Raw genomic sequence first — 20,700 nt, 5'->3', positions numbered from 1 at the left:
AGGGGAACAGAGAGAGAGAGAGGAACAGAGAGAGAGAGGAACAGAGAGAGAGAGGAACAGAGAGAGAGAGGAGCAGAGAGGGAGAGGAACAGAGAGAGAGAGGAACAGAGAGAGAGAGAGGAGCAGAGAGAGGGAGAGGAACAGAGAGAGAGAGGAACAGAGAGAGAGAGAGGAGCAGAGAGAGAGAGAGGAACAGAGAGAGAGAGAGGAACAGAGAGAGAGAGGAACAGAGAGAGAGAGGAGCAGAGAGGGAGAGAGGAACAGAGAGAGAGAGGAACAGAGAGAGAGAGGAACAGAGAGAGAGAGGAACAGAGAGAGAGAGGAGCAGAGAGGGAGAGGAACAGAGAGAGAGAGGAACAGAGAGAGAGAGAGGAGCAGAGAGGGAGAGGAACAGAGAGAGAGAGAGGAACAGAGAGAGAGAGGAACAGAGAGAGAGAGGAACAGAGAGAGAGAGGAACAGAGAGAGAGAGGAGCAGAGAGGGAGAGGAACAGAGAGAGAGAGGAACAGAGAGAGAGAGAGGAGCAGAGAGGGAGAGGAACAGAGAGAGAGAGAGGAGCAGAGAGAGAGAGAGAGGAACAGAGAGAGAGAGAGGAACAGAGAGAGAGAGAGGAGCAGAGAGGGAGATGGAGAATGAGGACAGAACAGAAATGAACAAGAGCAGGTGAGACACACATGTTAGTCAAATGGTTGTTTACCAAAAGTATCACCGTATCACAGGTCCTCATGTATCTCGTACCTAGTGTTTCTTTTTAGGTTTGTTATTTTTCAAATTCTATATTTATTAAGTTATGCAGCTTGTTTGCACAACAAGGCTAAATAATTATATAAATGTTTCTGAATCTAAACAGTGGACTTTGGTAGAATTAAAAAATAAGTGTAGTGCAGGTCTATGATGATTTTTACTGCTACTATCATCTAGTTCTGATTCTGGTTCTGTCTTGATTAAGTTCTAAGTAGTCCTGATTTTGAACTGTTGTAGTCCTGTTTAGTTCTGGATCAGTTCTGGGTCTGGTTGAATTGGGGTTTGGTCCTCATGTCTTGATACAGCCCTGATTTTGTTCTGCCTTGCTGCTGAATTAAAAAAATAGTTTTTTAATTAAGCCCCCCCAATCCCACATGCATACTACCCTTTAGGGCTAGGCCCCGGGTGTATCAAATGTCTGCCTCCGCCTCTGGTCCTCACCCACAGAGGGGACGTGTGGATATCTGCTGAGGACATTGGTAGAAACCTCAGACTGAGAGCAGAAAGTCCTGCTTTGAAGTGAATTCATGGTTAATTAGTTTAAACAGATTTGGCTGTGAGCTGCACGCAGACACACAAACTGCTGTGAGATAATGTGAGCTTTAATTTAACCCAACAGGACTTAACTCTCTGCTAAAGAGCCACATTCAAGGACGGTTATCCCATCGCCATTGTGTGTTGTATTAGAACATGCCGCTAATTGTGTTTCTTAATGTGATCTAATCAATCTGAATAAGCGGCCTGTGTGAAGGACACGAGGATACGAGTGCATTCACAGCGAGGGACAAACATTTAGAAACATTTGTATTTAAATCTGCTCAGTGAGCGAGCTCACATTAACTCTGACTGTGTGTGATGGTTTCATCCTGCTCAGATAAGCTGACATGTTCCCCTCCCACAGGGTCAAAAATCCGTCACCGTCACAGCTGCAGCAACACTGGTGCAGTTTTACAGAGCTGTGAAGTCTGCAGCAGGAAATCAGAGTGAAGTCATCTTTTTTCCGTCTATCCATCTGTCCGTGTGTCTGTCAGCCCACCATCCATCCATTCATCCGTCCATCTGCCCATCTGTCTATCCATTCAACCATCCATCCATCCATCTGTCTATCCATTCAACCATCCATCCATCTATCCATTCATCTGTCCATCCGCCCATCTGTCTATCCATTCAACCATCCATCCATTCATCCGTCCATCCGCCCATCTGTCTATCCATTCAACCATTCATCCATCCATCCATCTGTCTATCCATTCAACCATCCATCCATCTGTCTATCCATTCAACCATCCATCTATCCATTCATCCGTCCATCCGCCCATCTGTCTATCCATTCAACCATTCATCCATCCATCTGTCTATCCATTCAACCATCCATCCATCTATCCATTCATCCGTCCATCCGCCCATCTGTCTATCCATTCAACCATCCATCCATTCATCCGTCCATCCGCCCATCTGTCTATCCATTCAATCTCTGGACTCTCCACCATTTGACCTTAGAACTGAAGAAGCTTCTCGGATGAGAGGTGAAACGTCTTCAAGTAACTTAAAGAAGTCCAGACGCTTTTCTTTGCAAGCTCCTTTGACTACGATGACCTGGATGACTGAGAACCTTCACAGGCATATCCATTCAACCATTCATCCATCCATCTGTCTATCCATCCATCCATCCATCCATCCATCAGTCTCTCCATCCATCCGTCCATCCATCAGTCTCTCCATCCATCCGTCCATCCATCAGTCTCTCCATCCATCCATCCATCCATCCATCCGTCTATCCATTCAACCATCCATCCATCCGTCTATCCATTCAACCATCCATCAATCCATCCATCCATCTGTCTATCCATTCAACCATTCATCCATCCATCCATCTGTCTATCCATTCAACCATTCATCCATCCACCCGTCCATTCGTTCATCCGTCCATCCATCCATCCATCCATCCATCCATCCATCCATCCATCCATCCATCCATCCATCCATCCGCCTATCCATCCAACCATCCATCCATCCGTCTATCCATCCGTCTATCCATTCAACCATTCATCCATCCATCCATTCATCTGTCTATCCATTCAACCATTCATCCATCCACCCGTCCGTTCGTCCGTCCGTCCGTCCATCCATCCATCCATCCATCCATCCATCCATCCATCCATCTGTCTATCCATTCAACCATTCATCCATCCATCCATCCATCCATCCGTCTGTCTATCCATTCAACCATCCATCCATCCATCCGTCCATCCATCCATCCATCCATCCATCCATCCATCCATCCATTCAAACATTCATCCATTCATCTGTCTATCCATTCAACCATTCATCCATCCATCCATCCATCCATCCATCCATCCATCCATCCATCCATCCATCTATCCATTCAACCATCCATCCATTCATCCATTCAACCATCTATCCATCCATCCATCCATCCGCCCATCTGTCTATCCATTCAACCATTCATCCATCCATCCGTCTATCCATTCAACCATTCATCCATCCATCCATCTATCCATTCAACCATCCATCCATCCATCCATCCATCCATCCATCCATCCGCCCATCTGTCTATCCATTCAACCATTCATCCATCCATCCGTCTAACCATTCAACCATCCATCCATCCGTCAGTCTGTCCGTCCTTCCATCCATCTTTTCCGGTATGGGAGTGGGTACACTCTGGATGGGTCACCAGTCCATCAGAAAGAAAGACTTCCTGCACATGTCTGAACTTGCTCATGATGACCTTTGACAGAACAGCAGTATCTGATACTCTGGGAAGAAGACAATAAGAGCTCTACAATAACCATCAAAGTGGACTGACTCTTCTTCTCCACATTTTTAAGTTTACAATGTTTAGTTCTATTTTTAAGCACTGGGTGCTGCCCCTCAGCAGGCTTCGGAACCTAGCTAATCCTAAGATAGCTGGTTGAAGGGGAGAAGCTAAACAGCTAGTTTCAGAGAGAGGGTGCACTGAGGGGCTGCACTGAGGACCAGTGTTGTCAGATATTATTTTGAATCGTGAATCATGGAAAACTACTCTGGTGAAGTCCAGGAATAATAATGTGGAGCTGAAAGCAGCAGATCCACTTTTCAGAGTATATTATTTTTCTTTGTGTGTAAAGTTCTCATTGGCAGCTGTGCTAACACTACGGCACAAACACTGCACACAGAGACACAAAGATGGACTTACAAACTGTGTGTCCGAGTGAGTGGAAGAGGAGAAAACAGAAAACGTTAAACTTAGTGGGAGAATGAAGGGCTTGTTTCAAATATCAGACTGTAATCCTAATATTAAAGTGACTGTAGGAGGAATCATGGTCATTTTCTGTTTGTTTTTTTTAAATGGAGTTTCTTGCCCTTCTTTAACTACTTGCAGTGGTTTTTGATGTCTGTGGATATATAATCCCACACAACTCATCAGTCCTCCGTGCATCCGGAGGGAGGATCGAAGCTGGTTTTGCTTTAATACAGCAAACATTTGATTCATGACTCATTCTGATGGATGTTAAAGTCGTCCTGATGCGAGTCCTTGGTAAGATGCTGCGTTTCCTCCTCACACTGCTTCATCAGAAGCCCCTCCTCCTGGTCCTGTTATTTGGACCCCTTCCCTCGTGGTGCTGCTCTAAACTGGATTAAACAGCCTGAACATCGTTTTCTGCTGTTTTCCGCCCATTTAATTATGCCGCACTGATGTTCCTCATTCAGCCAACAACCGTGAGCGTGAAAACCGAGCGGGGCGCCGCCATCACAGGAACAGGAGGGGAAAAACCTGTCAATGTCCACAGGATGCTTCATGGAGGTTTATTTTGGCAGCGTGCCCGTGTTGGCGGCGAGGTGCAGACTGACCACTAAGCCCAGAGTTTTCATTAAAAGGTGCTAACTGAAGCCGGCCTCACCCGCCGGCCTCTTCCAACACTCGACCAGATTGTTCGTGCCTCCACCTCAGCCTCACACAGGCAGGTGTTCAAGACTGCAGAGGACACATTTATTCATTTCCTCGAGTCAATCAGAGGCAAAACTTACTTTTCCAAACTCAAACATCGAATGCTTTTCTTCTCAGAGCAGATTATTCTGCATTTACGGCAATGCTCTGACGAGCCATAGGCTGAAAGAGTCAAACTGATCCGGACGAGTAGAAAGCACTGATGCATCTGAATAACGATCAGCTTGAATTAGAGTCCAGAATCTGTTAGTTTGAATGAGTTTTTTCTGACATCTTTGATTTAGAGTCTACTACAGAAGCAAGGACACATTCTCACAAACACCAGCAGACTGAGAGACCTGCAGGCTGTCTGAATGCAGGATCTCTGGATCGTGCACAGTGCAGGGATTTTCTGTTCCTTTAAATGGTTAACGAGCCAACTAGAACACGGGCCAACTCAACGAGCCACAAAAGCTCCATGTTACACATTTGCAAACATGACAGACACCTGTCCGCCTCAGCGGGACACTCGGGCCTCCGAGAGACGCTCACAGCCGTTGTCCTCGCACAGATCCGGGGGTAGCGCCGACAGTGACCCGGCACAAACCGCCGACTGCCTGCCAACAGTCGGGCTCGGTGTGCCGAGCATCTGTCGGCCCTTTGGAGGTGGAGGAGGGACGCGCGGGATGAGTTAGCGCCGCTCGCCTGGAAGCAGCAGGCAAAAAGCACATCAGAAAGGCGTCAGCTTCACTCCTTCCGTTTTGATCAAGCGAGGCATGAAAAGGAGAGCAACGCTGTCAAGTGGCGAGAGGGCTACGCCATTAATGTTGTTATTTCTGCACGGGGAGGTCTGTGCAGCTAATGGAAGGGGTGGCACATTAGGCGAGGCCATATGGAGGGGTCCCTTTGCCGGAGCTCTTGAATAGGCAGCTTAGAGCTGTGTGAAATTCTGCTTGTGTAGAGTTTTCAAAGACAGCCTGCAACAGCTCTGCCATATGTGGCGCTCTGAAAAGCCGGCTCTTTATTGGCTGTGGAGTCACACTTTGACTTAACAATGAATATGAGGAACATATGCTGGGACGGGGTCTCAAAGAGCTGCAGGAGAAGAAAGGAAACCACAGATCGATGCAGGAGCGCCGCTCACAAACAAGGACAATCTCGCCGTTCCCGAGATCCTCCGCTCAGCACCATGAAATCAAACCGCCACCAAATAAAAGTACAGAGGCTCCGGCGAATGGCTGTGGAGAAATTATCAGTCCCTCCCATCTGCTGGGAGCCGAGCCGCCTCCCTTCAGGCTCGCTGTCTGCTCAGATATTAATTACCATGTAATTACAATATCATTACACACGCCCGCTGTCTGGCTGCTGGGCCGCTCCAATCGCACGCAGGCCTAATGAGCGTGGACCCGCCATCCCGATGCGGCGTCCAAGGCGCGCAGCGGAAGGCCAGTCGGCGCCGGCGTGTTTGAGCCCCCCGAAATCTCCAGACCCCGAGACACAAAACAGCTCAACGAGCTGACCACAGACAGGAAGACGCACATGCGATAAGGCCGTGTTGTTGCTGCGTTTCTTCATTTTATCAGTTTGATAAAATCTCTGACTTTTAATTTTTTTTTTCCATATTTGTGTCCGTTTCTGTCTCTTTGTCGTTGTTTTGCGTTTCTTTGTATTTGTGCTTCTTAGCTTTCGGCAGGGTTTAGTCTCTGTGCGGTGGTTCGGCGTCTCTGTGCACGCCGTGTTCGGTAATCCGTCCATGTTGCTGTGATTAACCTGATGGCAGGCTGTCAGAGCTGTCAGCCTCTTTGAAGAGAGGGCTGCACGGCTCGCAGCGCAGTGCTGCATTTCTGCAGGTGTTTCAAACAAACACACAGGACGTCTGAGTGAGGCCAGTTTACATGAACTGAATTTTACATTAACCCCGCCCTCTGCTCGCGTGAACGTCCGACTTGTTTAAACTCGCCGTGGTGACGGGAGACAGGAGGTGAGGGAGCTGCTCTCTGTGATATGGGCGCTCAGCTAATTGAGGCAGAAGGCAGAGGTGTTCTGTTGTGTTCAGATGATTCATGTTAACGAAGCCAAACTCACCCCCTTCATGTACGGCAGGTTTGCATCACAGGAGGCCGTCAGCGGCAGCCGGAAAGAGTCAGAACACAGAAGCCGATGAATTCACAGTGAAACAGCCTGAGAGCAGGACTGAAAACAGGAGGGACAAAAGCTGCTGGCTGCTAAACTACTGTCCAAACTAACGTGGAACAAACACATCCCGTCGATTGATTTATTGGTCATGACCTTTCACTCATTCAAGAGTCGAAGTGCTGCTATATTTATTACTGCACTGCAGTGGTTTGTATCATATCTATCTAATAGACTCCAGTTTGTGCATGTAAATGGAGAGTCCTCTTCACACACTGAGGTTAATTATGGAGTTCCACAGGGTTCAGTGCTAGGACCAATTCTGTTTACATTATACATGCTTCAAATTCAAATTCAAATTTTATTTGTCACGTACACAGTCATACACAGTACGATATGTAGTGAAATGCTTGGACAACTGCTCGTGACCTAAAGAAAACAAAAAAGGAAAAGGCTATGAATAAGATAGGAAATAAATATGAAAAATTAAAATGCTTCCCTTAGGCAGCATCATTAGAAGACATAGCATACATTTACACTGCTATGCAGATGACACCCAGCTCTATCTGTCCATGAAGCCAGATAACACACACCAATGAGTTAAACTGCAGGAATGTCTTAAAGACATAAAGACCTGGATGGCCGCTAACTTTCTGCTTCTTAATTCAGATAAAGCCAATAAAACCTGTCAGTCACTTTGTGTTTACACACCTCTCTGCATTTAATCATTAGTTATTATTAATCTCTGGCTGCACAGCGTGCCTTTGTCCTGTCCTCCCTTCACTCCTGGTTTTGGTGGTGAGACGGTAAAGTTTTATTTTAAAGGTGAACCTTCTGTGTTTCAGTTTGCATTACACTTTTTCTATTTTCAGCACAGCACAGCTCAAAAACAAAAATGACAATTCATGCAACCTACAAGTGGGTGCAATAACAGGTAGGTGTTCTGCAGCAACCACTCCCCAGGGCACATTTTTCCCTAGCAACTGGAGGTTACCATGTGGTCGCTGACCGGTCTCTGGGCCTAAATCCACGTATGTTGGTCCCACCCAAGCCTCTGTGCTGGATGGATGTTTTACCCGTGGTTCCACATGCTAGCTTCATTTTGTTATCATTTGTGCGTTTATATGAATTTTTATTTATTTTGGAGCATTTTCTCCACCGTTCAGAGCTTTTTACCTGACCTTGTGAATGCAGGCAGTCTGCTATAAAACATTTTGTACTAGAATTAAAGAGTTTGTAGGTACAAACGTGTTTCGCCTGCATAAAGAGAATTGATGTAAGTGTGAATATAACCACAGTGTATGTTAAACACTTCATGGATCAGGTTTCATTGAACAAAATCATTTTTTCTGTGTAAAAATCTACAGTGTGACTCCTCGGTTAGCTTAAGTGAAGCTGTTATAAGCTCAGCTTTATTCATGAAAATGATTACAGCTCTTCTCACACGTCAGCGTAGTTTACTCAGGACGGTCCAGACAGTAACCATGAAGCCTCCGTCCTCAGTCTTCTGTTTATCTGATCCTCGTCCTCACCTGCTGCCTGACTCTCAGCAGCTTCTTATCCAAACTAATAGGATCATTACCCCCCCTCCATTCATTCAGCTGCACTCCCCTTTCTTTCTTTTCAATAAGCAGATTACTAACGTCTTTGTTGCTCTTTGAACATTTAATTTCCTTAAGCCAATTATTTTGTGAAAGCGTCCGGCTCTGAAGCCATTTATCGACGTTTGCTGACAGCGTGGTGACGGCAGAGCTCAGGTGGAGCGGCAGGCTGCAGCATGGAACCAGAGGAACACTTATTATTAAATGAACCAATTATTACTGTCTGCAAAAGTAAAGCCACACCTACTTCCTGCTTCCAGTAGAGAGCCTCAGATTAAAGGCGGTTCCTGTCCAAAACAACACAACAAAGTTAGGAGGCAGACTGGGAGCTTTGAAAGTTTGGGTCCAGAGGTCAGTTCATGGTCTCCAATGAGCTGAGGCGAAGCTTAGCAGGAAGCTGCCTGTGAGGACTCACTGCTGCCTCTGCTGGGCATCAGAGGACCTGCAGGTTTTGATGTTTAATTGTTGGTTTTCACTTGTTTTTGGCGAGATGTAGTAAAAGAAAACTCAGTCAGACAGAGACCAGTCGGTGATTCTCTGGAAACCTCCGGTCGCTGGAGAAAACCGTGTCACCAGATCAGTGGCTGCTGTTGCTGGCTGTCACCAGATGAAATCAGTCACAAAGACGGTGTTGCACCACCGTAAACGGTTGTGTTTTTACACTGCAACCAAAACATTTCCGAAGGTGCAGTTCTTATTGTGAAGGCAACTGTAATTCTCTTCATTTTGGGGTGAGTCGATCTTCTGTTCTTCGACTGCAGCTAGCTCAGAATGCTGCTGCACGTCTTTTGACTGGCACTCGTAGATGTGAGCACATCACCCAGTTTTATATTCACTTCATTGGCTGCCCGTGCATTTTAGGATCATTTTAAGCTGCTTTTATTTGTTTTTAAATGTCTGTCCAATGCTGCCCCTCTGTACCTCTCTGAGCTCTTCATCCACACATACCCTCCCGGCCCCTCAGGTGGGCAGACCAGCTCCTCCTGAGCGAGCCCAGGACTAATCGTGAGCTCAGAGGGGATCGGGCGTTTGCTGTGCAACACTGTGGCAGCACCAAAACTGTGGAATGAGTTGCCTTTACATGTTAGACAGGACCTTCCTTATCTGTTTTTAAATCACGTCTTAAAACATATTTATTTACCTTGGCTTTCAGCACAGCAGGACTTGTTGATGTCTCTTAATATGTTTCTTATTAATTACATTATTTTTAATTTTAAGATATTCTATATGGAATTTAAACTGTTTTCTCTTTCTTCTATATTTGTAGCACCCCTAACCCTTATAAATAAAGATGCTATGCTATACTTCGAGCAGACAAGCCAGCATCTTCTATACAGATACGGGCAACAGGCTTTCAGTGCAGCATGGTCAACCTCTCTGTGACAGGTTCCACCCACTGACACCAGCTACCACCCACCAGCTGGTTGGTGAATGCACATATTTCCATGGGAGACCGGCCCGTGTGACCTTTCTGTTCTCTAATCCTCCTCCGTGAAGCTCTTTGAGCTGCACGTGTGAAACAGAAATAATTCAGTCATCCTATGAAAATATGACCTGTGAGCAGGTAAGCAAGTGTTTTACTTACAGTGATGAAATCCTGACGAGGTGAGAAAAGAGGAAAGGAAAAAGGAAAGAGTTCAAGTGTTTAGAGGATGAATCAGAATAGCGGCGTGCTCACTATCTCCGCCTATAAGTCCTACTGCACGCGCTCCAGCTAATGCACCAGACTCTATTCAAGCATCGCTGTGTGTGTAACAAACACTGATGGCTTTAATCCAGCAGCTACTGATCACTAAATGACACCTTCTGCGTCAGAGCACCGCACAGGAGCACTAGGTCTGAAGCGGACCTTCTTTAGCACGAGCCCGGGCTCCTGAGCGAGCAGCCGGCGCTGGGTGGCCACGTTCCCCACGGCACAGCTCTTCAGCCACTCCTTCTCCAGAGGATCCAGAGAAACCCTGTGGAACAGAGACTGGGGGAGGAAGGGGAGGGAGAGGAAAGGAGAGGAAGGTGACCTCCATCTGTATTTAAACTATAACCGAACACCAATGAAGAAGCGACGAAGCCCAGGCTGTCTCCGCCCCCTGACATTTGGAACTGTTGAGCGAGGTGAACGTGTTTGTCATCAACTTTCAGTTTGATGCTAAAAACTGATTTTGTAACATTTCCTCTAGTGTCTTGATTTTCTGTCATAAACTGGCGTCCTCGTTGTCCTCTAGCCAAGGCGGGGGCTGCTGGGCGGCGGGCGAGCGGGGATCCTGACGCCATTAGTGGTGTTTATTGGCCAGCAGGGTGCTGCGAAGCACCACCCAGGCCTTTAATCAGAGGCCTGCCGGGCTGTCCTCACTGTTTACCTGATAGCTCCGTGTTAATTACACAGCCTGGGCGGGCACAGAGGGAGGCCGTCCTTCAGCTTGATGGCACGCCGTGGCGGCGAGCAACACGGCTAACGGCTCACAGTCGACCCTGATGCAGCAGGAAGAAAACACGTCCAGCTCAGTGCACGTTTAAAACTTGTTTCCAGCACAGAGACGTGTTTTCAGTCAGCTGCAGAGGAAACCTGCCCTCAGCTTGGCGTAGGCGTCCGAAGGGCTGAGACTCAGAAACCAACCGAGAGCTGTACACTCATGGACACCAGATAGTAGTTTAGTCTGGTTTGGTCTGATTTGGAGCTCGTGTTGGACTGACGAGAGGCTGGACTTTACCTCGGTCAGTAAAGTATAACTGGTGTCGCAGTAGACGCTGGTTAATCCAAGCCGGAGCCTGAACAAACTGAAGCCACAAACATCGATCAGACTCCGCGATCTGGACATGAATCAATAACGAAACTGTCGCTCTGCAAACTTACAGCCCAGTAACAGGCGGACAGTTCCTGCTGGGTCCAGTCAGACAGCAGCAGGAGGCCATCACAGCCAATGAGCAGCCAGCGCTGTGTCATTATGGGACATCACCATGGGAACGGCATTGGGGGGAGGGTCTGTTTCAGCTCTTTCACACACACACACACACACACACACACACACACACACACACACACACACACACACACACACACACACACACACACACACACACACACACACACACACACACAGCGAAGGCTCTTTGTGTCTCACCATGACGGAGGACGTTGTGACGCTCCTCGTGTCGTCCTCCTCGCTCTGCCAAACAACAACAACACAAACTCATCAACATTCACAGAAAACTTTTAGCTCTGACATCCCCGTCAGACAGAATCTTTACACCGAGTTCTCAGCACAAAATATTTCTACTGCTTTGACATACAGCGCTCCCTCGTTTATCGCGGGAGTTACGTTCTAAAAATAACTAGCGACAGGTGAAATCCACGAAGTAGCCAACTTTATTTTTTACAATTATTATAGATGTTTTAAGGCTGTGAAACCCCTCACCACACACTTTATGCACTTTCCCACACAGGCATGAACATTTTCACACTCTTCTCTCTTGTTTAAACGCTCTCAAAGTTTAAACCTTCGTAGAAAAATAAGTCCAGTGTTATCGAATGAAACCAAAGATCAAATCAGCTGCCAAAGAATTCAACAGTAACGAATCATTAACGAATCAATGGTGCGGAAGTAGACAAAGCAAGAAGAATGAGATGAGTAAAGTTTGACTTATCTGACTGTTTTGTTTCCTTATTGCACCTTATAATCCAAAAAATATGGTAACTTCTGCCTTTAGCACAGACCTTCCCAAAGTGTGGGGCCCGCCCCCAAGGGGGGGCACAGAGCCATTGCAAGGGGGGGGGGTAAGAAAAGGGGAAAAATAAAAAACAACGCTTGGACACTGCTAGCACGGCGCCCACACAAACGCAAAGCAGGAGATGAAGCATCGCTGAATATGTTTCCAAACCAACTTCATTCTAAGCCAAAGAAAATATGGTGAAGCAAATCTGCCCTTTGGCTTCACCTGCACAGGTGCTGAGGCAGGTCTCCCTGCAGGTCTTCCCTGCGTCGGGAGCAGCGCTGGGCTGTTTAAATCACGGACAAACAGGATCCCACAGTTGTTTATATTTTTAACCACAGAGAGGCATTTTTGAAAAATGTATTGACAGCAATGTTGAACATTATTACACAGGAAAAAACAACTACATGTAAAATAATCACACCGTGAGCCTCTGCCTTTGTAATGGAGGGACAGTAACTGCGTGTAAACCTGCAGACAGTCAGATTAACAGTATTTCGTCTCTATCATTCTGCAATTCATCTCCTGTAAACAATAACGTGGCCACAGCGTGGCGTGAAAAAGGCACATAGCTTTGACGCTGCGTGACCAACTCTGCATTCCTCGTCCACACGGAAACACAAAAAAAGGAGTTTTAAAAGTCTGTTTTCGGTGATTCGAAACGCCGTTTACGTGGACGAAACAGCTGCGTGTTCAAAATCACCCGTGTACGCAGCGTAAAAGAGTTAGTGGTTTATTTATTACTACCTGCAGTTTACTTGTATTTGCTTAACTGTTTACTAAATGTTTGAGGTGTAAAATAAACCGCAATGGAGCAAAATATGGGCGTGTGTGGGTGGAGGACGTGTGCGTGCGCGCATTTTTCTTATAAAACAAAGGCAGCAAAAAAAGTTTTAGCATGTCCAGAAGTCCAACTGTTTGTGCGATGGTTAGCATCTTCCTACCGCAGGAGCCTCTGACGGTGCAAAGCGTTTCGTCGACAGTGTTGTGTTTGCTTGGGAGAAAACTTACAAACATGCAGTGCAGCACTTCAGAGTCACACTGTAGAGATGAAAGATTTACGTAAACTTGACAAGCTGAACGCATTCTGTACTGCACAGGAGACACGGCGCGAGATTGATTGACAATGGGCTAGGCCACAAAAGGTGAACCGCGTTATAGCGAGGGACCACTGTATTTTAAAAGTTTATAACATTATTAATTGTTCTGAAACATCCTTCAGAGCGTTTGGCGGCGTGTGAGCACAAACCCGATCAGTGAAATCTGAGCGATGCTGTAGGACGACGGGTGACTCCACGCCAGATTTTGGTTTTTCTTGGAAAAGTATCCAGTTTTTTCTTCACATTTGTTTTTACATGTTTCTGAATGTCATGAAATATTAGAGTTTTTTTATTTTTAGATTACCGTATTTTCACGACCATAAGGCGCACTGTGCTAAAAGGCGCAGTCTCAGTTATGTGTGCCCTTACTGTATTTAACACACACATAAGGCGCACTGGACCATAGGGCGCATACAAGTACCGTATGCGTATTTAAAAATAAAGCGGGAGCAAACCTGAATTCGGTACCTTACTCACATTTCTATTGCCGGTAATCGTCATCATCAACAACACACAAGCATACAAGTGTGCGTATTTAAAAATAAAGCAGGAGCAAAACAAAGTTTGGTACTCACATTTTTATCATCAATCAAACCCATCGAAGTCCTCATCCTCTGTGTCTGAATTGAACAGCTGCGCTAAATCTCCATCAAACATGCCAGGTTCACTTTCTTCACTGTCAGAGTCACTTTCCGTGCCGTGCGGCTCCTCGGAAATGATGCCGGCTTTTGCGAAAGCTCGAACAACAGTGCCAGCAGACATGTTAGCCCAAGCATCTACAATCCATTGGCAAATTGTGGCGTAACTCGCCCGGCGCTGCCTTCCACTCTTAGTGAAACTGTGGTCTCCACCGGTCATCCATCGCTCCCAGGCCGCTCGCAGCCTTACTTTGAACGGGCGGTTCACACCGATGTCCAGCGGTTGGAGTTCCTTTGTCAGGCCTCCCGGAATGACAGCAAGCTCACAGTTCCTTTGTTTCATTAGTTTTTTCACATCGGCTGTGAGATGGGCACGCATAGAGTCACAGATCAACAGCGATGGTGATGCGTGGAAAAAACCACCTGGTCTCCTTACATACACCTCCCTCAGCCACTCTTTCATCATTTCCTCATCCATCCAGCCCTTTTCATGTCCCTTAATGATGATTTCTGCTGGAAACTTCTCTTTAGGCAAAGTCTTTTGCTTAAAAATCACCATAGGCGGCAGTTTCTGTCCATTAGCATGGCAGCCAAGCACAACAGTGAAACAAGACTTTTCAAACCCCGTGGTGCGTATCGCTACCGTGCTGGTCCCCTTCTTCTCCACAGTGTGACTCACCGGGATGTCAAAAGTGAGCGGGACCTCGTCCATGTTAGTGATGTGGCTGGGTTGGATGTTTTTGTCGCCGATGTGTTTGCTGCAGTAGGAGCGGAAGATGGCCAGCTTTTCCTTATAATCCGCTGGAAGTTGCTGCGCTACCGTAGTCCTGGTCCGGATGGAAAAATGGCACCGTTTCATAAAACGAAAGCACCAAGACGGACCTCCTTGGAAATGTTCAATGTTCATCTCTTCAGCTAGTGAAACTGCTTTTAGCCGAATGGTGACCATCGAAACGCTTCTCCCGCTCGCTCTTTGCTCGATGATCCACCGCTCGAGTCTTTCCTCCAACTCGGGCCACCTCGCCTTATGTCCGCGGAAACTCAGCTGCGTTTTCTTGACCTGCCGGAGCTTGTTTTCCAGCTTCCTCCATTTGCGAACCATCGATTCGTTAATCTTAAATTCTCTCGCCGCTGCTCGATTTCCATGTTCCTCCGCGTAGCTGATGGCCTTCAGTTTAAACTGTGCTTCGTAAGCGTGTCTCTTTGCCATTTTCAGGGTTGTTAAAACAACGATGTCCTGCATAATGCACATACCTGTTCTTTTATACAGGTATGTGCGATTGTCCCGGTATATACGATCAACGCCCACACTTCACCCTTGGCCGGGCCAGCGGGTGCGGAAACCCCTGGCTGAGAAGCAGGAAGGCTCACAGCTGGCTCTGGGTGCTGTGGCTGCAGGTCCGGGAACTGAACAGGATGGTAGACCGGCGACTGGGAAACAGGGGGCGACTGGACTGACTGGACAGGGGACTGAGCTACAGGAGGTGACTGGAGGACAGGAGGGGACTGAGCTACAGGAGGTGACTGGAGGACAGGAGGGGACTGAGCTACAGGAGGTGACTGGAGGACAGGAGGGGACTGAGCTACAGGAGGTGACTGGAGGACAGGAGGAGACTGGACAGCAGGTGAGGGAACTGACTGGAGGGAAAGCTGAACAGCAGGTGAGGGAACTGACTGGAGTGGAGATGCTAAGGGAGGAACAGAGGCAGGCGTGGCTGCTGGCTGAGCTACAGTTTGAGCTAGTGACGGAGATAAAATTACGGCTTGGGCTCGTAAGGCTGGTGCCTGGGCAGGGGACAGTTCAGCTAATCTAACTAGGGATAGTGCGAGGGCGTGAAAGGCTGGGTCAGGAGGTGGATGAAGTGGTGAAGTAGCAGGTGGACCGGTTAGCTCCTCCAAGCCTCCAGGGAGGTCAAGCTGGGTTCTGGTTGCCCTCAACCTGGGCGCTGGGACGGGCACGGAAGGTGGCTGGACACCAGTCACCCCCACCTGAGAAACAGAAGCGGGTGTGGAGGTAGACCGGGTCGCAGCTGCCCTCCTCCTGGGAGCTGGCACTGGTGTGGGCGTAGACTGGGCCCCTGTGCTGGTGGGAAATGGCTGAATACTGGGTGTGGAAATAGTGACGGTGTGTGTGTTACTGGCAGGTTTATTGGAGATTGTTCTGATTTTTCTGCCACCACTATTTACAGTCTTTGGAGGAGCAGAGCAGAACAAATCTTCCCAGTCCACAGAATCCTCCAGGAGGGAAACATCCCATGAATGAGAGATGGGTTTATTGTGCGTTTTAAGTGAATAATCAGATGGTGAGTGCGAAAAACAGTCACTGGAGCTCACCATCGGGAGTGGCTGAAAGTAGTCCGTTCTATGGCGGCGTGTGCGCCGCTTTCTCTGGGAAGCGGAAGCGGCCGGGGAAAACAGCAGAGCCTCTGGCGCGGTAGCCTCCGTTGAGCCGAGGTGGGAGGCGTAGCCGTTGTGCCGCGGCGATGGTGGAGGTCCGGCGGATGAGGCGGCGGGTGTGGGAGCGAGGAGCGGAGTGGCGAGAGAGGGAGTGGCCGAAGCGCGGCGTGGAACGTCCACTCTCCACGGCAAATGCTCCGGTACAGGTGAGGCAGCAGGTGGGGGAACGCGGCGTCTCCGAGGCCCGCCCAGAGCCAAGCGAGTGCCCTCGAAGACGTGCTCTCGCTCCGCGAAGAGCCGCTGTCTCTCCTTGAGCTTTTCCGCCCACAAGGAGAGCGCTACCTCCTGCCGCTCGTAGAGGTCCGAGTCCGCTGGGTTCCAAACGTGTCTTCGTGGCACGGGTCGTGTCATTCTGTCAGCGGTTGGGTGGAGGCGAGGAAGAAGGAACCCAAACGCAGGACTCGCAGGTAGGTGACGATTTATTATAAGGAGTGGATGAACAGAACAAAGGGAGAAAATGGCTGGCTGGACGACTGACTGAAGCACTGACTGACTAACTGAACATACAGACGGAGAGACAACATCACAATAACATCAATGACACGACATTGGACTGGTTGAACTGAGGGACATAAATACACAGGCTGAGTGATGAGAGATTAGAACCTGGTGAGTACACAGCTGAACATAATGAACTAATGATAAACGGGAAGAGGACGGAACATAATGCACATGGACCAAGGCTAACACAATAAAACAGGAAGTGGAACAGGCAGAAGATAAACAGTGAACGTGAACTGAAAATACTGGGTCACCGACCCAGGAACCCTGACATAAGTGCGCCTTATGGTCGTGAAAATACGGTAAAATATTACTTTTTTTTTCAAATATTACATAACTCTCCTAAATTAGTTTACTTTTCAAAAAAAATGCAGCCACATTTTTTCCTGACGCTGAATGATTTTTGATTGGTGTTTGTTTCCTGAGTGGAAGCAGAGTGGACCTGCAGCCTGCGTTCACAGGACATGCATTCATAATTATCTCTGGGATCATTTGTGATGTGTTTGCTGTGTGAACATCATGTAAGGCTCCAGCAGACTGACAGTGATGCTCCCTGAAGGAGCGCTAAAGGCTAATATCTAACGAATCCATTAAATCCCTAAAAAGACGGTTACAGCTCTCAAAGGCTCGATAAAACACACTTCAGAGGACTCTGAGAGGATGAGGCAGCTTTCATCTCTCAACCTGACATATTTATTTACAGTCTGTGGTGAGCTTGGCAGATTGGAGGGGTCTCCTCTCGGCGTGTTAACGAGCGCCGTTCGTTTATTCTTTCATTTCTTCCCTGAATAAATCCCTTTCATGTTCGCTGTTTCAGTCATTGTGTCGCTCGCAGTCCTCTTCACTTCTCCAGTCGCTCTTTGTGTCATCGGGAGAAAATAAAAGTACAGTTGACTCCCCAGACTCCACCGATAACGCTTGCTGTTAGGATAGAAACCGAGTCGAGGAGTAAAAACCCGTCAAGCCTACATCCATTATGTCAAACCTCTGGAAACGTAGCTACACTGATGTCTGCAGCTGTCGGCGAGTGTAAGGGTTTCGTCTCGACACAAGCGTTCGTAAAGTTTAGTCTTGCAGCACATGTGCAGCATACAGCTGACACTGTTTGATGTTTTCAGGTAAAGACTAAAGGTGTTCCAGACTGACTGTATTCGAATGATTGCGGGAAGAATTGTTGAAGACTGGTATTTAGACTAGTTTTAGACTGGTTTAGACTGGTGTTGGACTAGTTCTAGACTGGTGTTGGACTAGTTCTAGACTGGTATTGGACTAGTTTTAGACTGGTTTAGACTGGTGTTGGACTAGTTCTAGACTGGTGTTGGACTAGTTCTAGACTGGTATTGGACTAGTTTTAGACTGGTATTGAACTAGTTCTAGACTGGTATTTAGACTAGTTTTAGACTGGTTTAGACTGGTGTTGGACTAGTTCTAGACTGGTATTTAGACTGGTATTGGACTAGTTTTAGACTGGTGTTGGACTAGTTTTAGACTGGTATTGGACTAGTTTTAGACTGGTATTGGACTAGTACTAGACTGGTATTTAGACTAGTTTTAGACTGGTTTAGACTGGTGTTGGACTAGTTCTAGACTGGTATTTAGACTGGTGTTGGACAAGTTTTAGACTGGTATTTAGACTGGTATTGGACTAGTTCTAGACTGGTATTGGACTAGTTTTAGACTGGTATTGGACTAGTTCTAGACTGGTATTTAGACTAGTTTTAGACTGGTTTAGACTGGTGTTGGACTAGTTCTAGACTGGTATTGGACTAGTTTTAGACTGGTTTAGACTGGTGTTGGACTAGTTCTAGACTGGTGTTGGACTAGTTCAAGACTGGTATTGGACTAGTTTTAGACTGGTATTGGACTAGTTCTAGACTGGTGTTGAACTAGTTCAAGACTGGTATTGGACTAGTTTTAGACTGGTGTTGAACTAGTTCAAGACTGGTATTGGACTAGTTCTAGACTGGTATTTAGACTAGTTTTAGACTGGTTTAGACTGGTGTTGGACTAGTTCTAGACTGGTATTGGACTAGTTCTAGACTGGTATTTAGACCCACTTTAGACTGGTATTGGCCTTTGTTTGGACAGTGTCCAGTTTCAGGACTTCTTGTTCATTGAAGACAGTTCTTCAGACGCCTCTCTGACAGTGAGGGTTAGAATCTGAGATGAACGTCTGCATGTTCTTCTGAGAAAACTGCTCCACATTCACTGAAAACACAGAGGCACAAAGGATTATGGGTAATAATGGAAAAAACAGCCCTCTGAGCTCTGCAGGATGACGTCCTATGATGGACATTCACTGTGTGGAACAGAGTGCTGGTTTGTTGGTAAGGAGGAGCGTGAATCCCTGGAGAGGAGGAGGACGCTCTTCATCTTCCTCATTAGTGGTCCAACTCACACTCACAGAGGAGTCTCAGTAAGCGACTGTGGGACAAGCAGAAGCTGTTTCAGGTATTTTCATGTAGTTTAAAGTCATTATATCTGCAGTCAGTCAAGGTTTGAATTGATCAGGATAAAATAACCGTACATAAAATAATGAAACAGTGTGAACTACTTCCACCCGGCCTCAAACAGTTTTGGTGCATGGGGGTGGGGGGGTGGGGGTGCATCGTGTGCACAGAGCAGCTTCCCTGTGGTATCAGGGTTGGATGTGAGGTGAGATGACAGATTCTCAAACTACATGTAATTAAAACATGGAAACATCTGCGCAGAATTACATAGTGCCTCTGCAAAGGCTGGAGACACTCGTGCCGTCATCCTGTCAAGACAAAAAAACATTCCCCAGGAATCTGGAGAGTGACCTTTCCCCCCTCCCTCATCATCCTCACCCTCCGCTGCTCCCGTCCTGAAGCCCTCTCCTCCACGAGAAGCAACAAGATAATTAAATCAAGTCATTCGGTGTCGAGGAGACATGAATAAGGGCCCGTTAGCCAGCAGTTAGCATAACAAAAGCCTTCCTCAGCCACTTCCACTGCTCCGTCTATTCAGGCTGTCAAAACACGGCCGCCTGGCTTTTCCTTCTCCTCCTTCTCCTCCTCAGATCCCCTGACAACGACCAAGGAGGGAGGAAAGCCTCCCACTTCTCATCACTATTCAGGAGCGGCCTCTTTGTATGCCAATCGCCCGTCCTAATTGGTGGCATTTACAAGCCGCTCAATCAAACCACAGAGCAGTGAAGTCCTGCAGAGTGGGCAACGGCTTAAAAAAGGAGAGGAGGAGGAGGAGGTGAAGGCTGAGGAGTCCCAGTCTCAAAGGCCGCTCAGAGAAATGATCTCAGAACTGTTTGAGCATCTAAAGACACAGAGCTTAAAGTCACTGTTACATAAAAAAGGAAAGGAAGAAAGAAAAGGCTGCAGAGATAAAAAAAGATAGGAAATATGAATTTATACACGGAAAATAAAAATGACAGACGAACCAGGAAAAGAAGTTTGCTATTGAAACATTATCCATTAAAAAAAAGAAAGAAAAAAGAAAGAAAAACTACAGAGTGGATCAAAATAAAAGTTTTATACTAAATATGTTTTATATAGAAAACAAGCTTTTATCAAGTCTGTCAAAAACCATGAGCTAACCCTCAGAGGCGCTACGGCTGCATCAGGACGTCCAGCTTGGTTTGAGCTCTTTCTCCTGGCTAATGTTAGCCACCGCTAGTTCCCCCCTCTGTGATAATACAGACCAATAACATAACGTGAATATACTGTTGTTATGTCATCCACCACCGAGTGTTTATTGTAATAAGGTTATTAAAGACCATTTTTTTATCATTAAAGGATAAACGTGAACTCAAACGCACAAATTACTGATAAAAGCTGACTTATCTCAGTCTTTGTGATCCATAATGAGGGTAAAACTGCAATGCAACCAAGTAGTGGGCAGTCAGCTCCTGCAGCC

The 20,700-nt window shown here is 47.0% G+C and overlaps 2 protein-coding genes across 9 annotated transcripts in view; one reads left to right on the top strand and one right to left on the bottom strand.

The window, feature by feature from the left end:
• The window catches only part of LOC309709808 (pogo transposable element with KRAB domain), a 67,741-nt gene that overhangs the window by 23,921 nt on the left and 23,120 nt on the right, over positions 1 to 20,700 (bottom strand). For 6 of the 8 annotated variants that reach the window (XM_082538666.1, XM_082538665.1, XM_082538662.1 and 3 more), the window contains 2 exons: positions 11,525 to 11,569; positions 10,258 to 10,380 (listed from right to left, as the gene is read on the bottom strand). In XM_082538666.1, coding sequence (XP_082394792.1) covers positions 10,258 to 10,380; positions 11,525 to 11,569 — 168 coding nt within the window. Of the gene's footprint in view, positions 1 to 10,257; positions 10,381 to 11,524; positions 11,570 to 13,788; positions 15,573 to 20,700 lie in introns of those variants that run through there. The other 2 variants (XM_082538661.1, XM_082538667.1) reach the window with 2 other exon arrangements.
• On the top strand, positions 1,434 to 3,779 carry LOC309710157 (uncharacterized protein; the record flags this gene model as incomplete). Its single annotated transcript, XM_082539405.1, has 3 exons — positions 1,434 to 1,457; positions 1,645 to 1,812; positions 2,364 to 3,779. The coding sequence occupies 3 exons, from the start codon at positions 1,434 to 1,436 to the stop codon at positions 3,351 to 3,353; spliced, it is 1,182 nt and encodes a 393-aa protein (XP_082395531.1). The 3' UTR covers positions 3,354 to 3,779.

This window comes from Aulonocara stuartgranti (genome assembly GCF_965226115.1).
Source record: "Aulonocara stuartgranti genome assembly, chromosome: 7".
In the NCBI taxonomy this organism is placed as follows: Eukaryota; Metazoa; Chordata; class Actinopteri; order Cichliformes; family Cichlidae; genus Aulonocara; species Aulonocara stuartgranti.
This window is presented reverse-complemented; position numbering and strand designations above follow the sequence as displayed.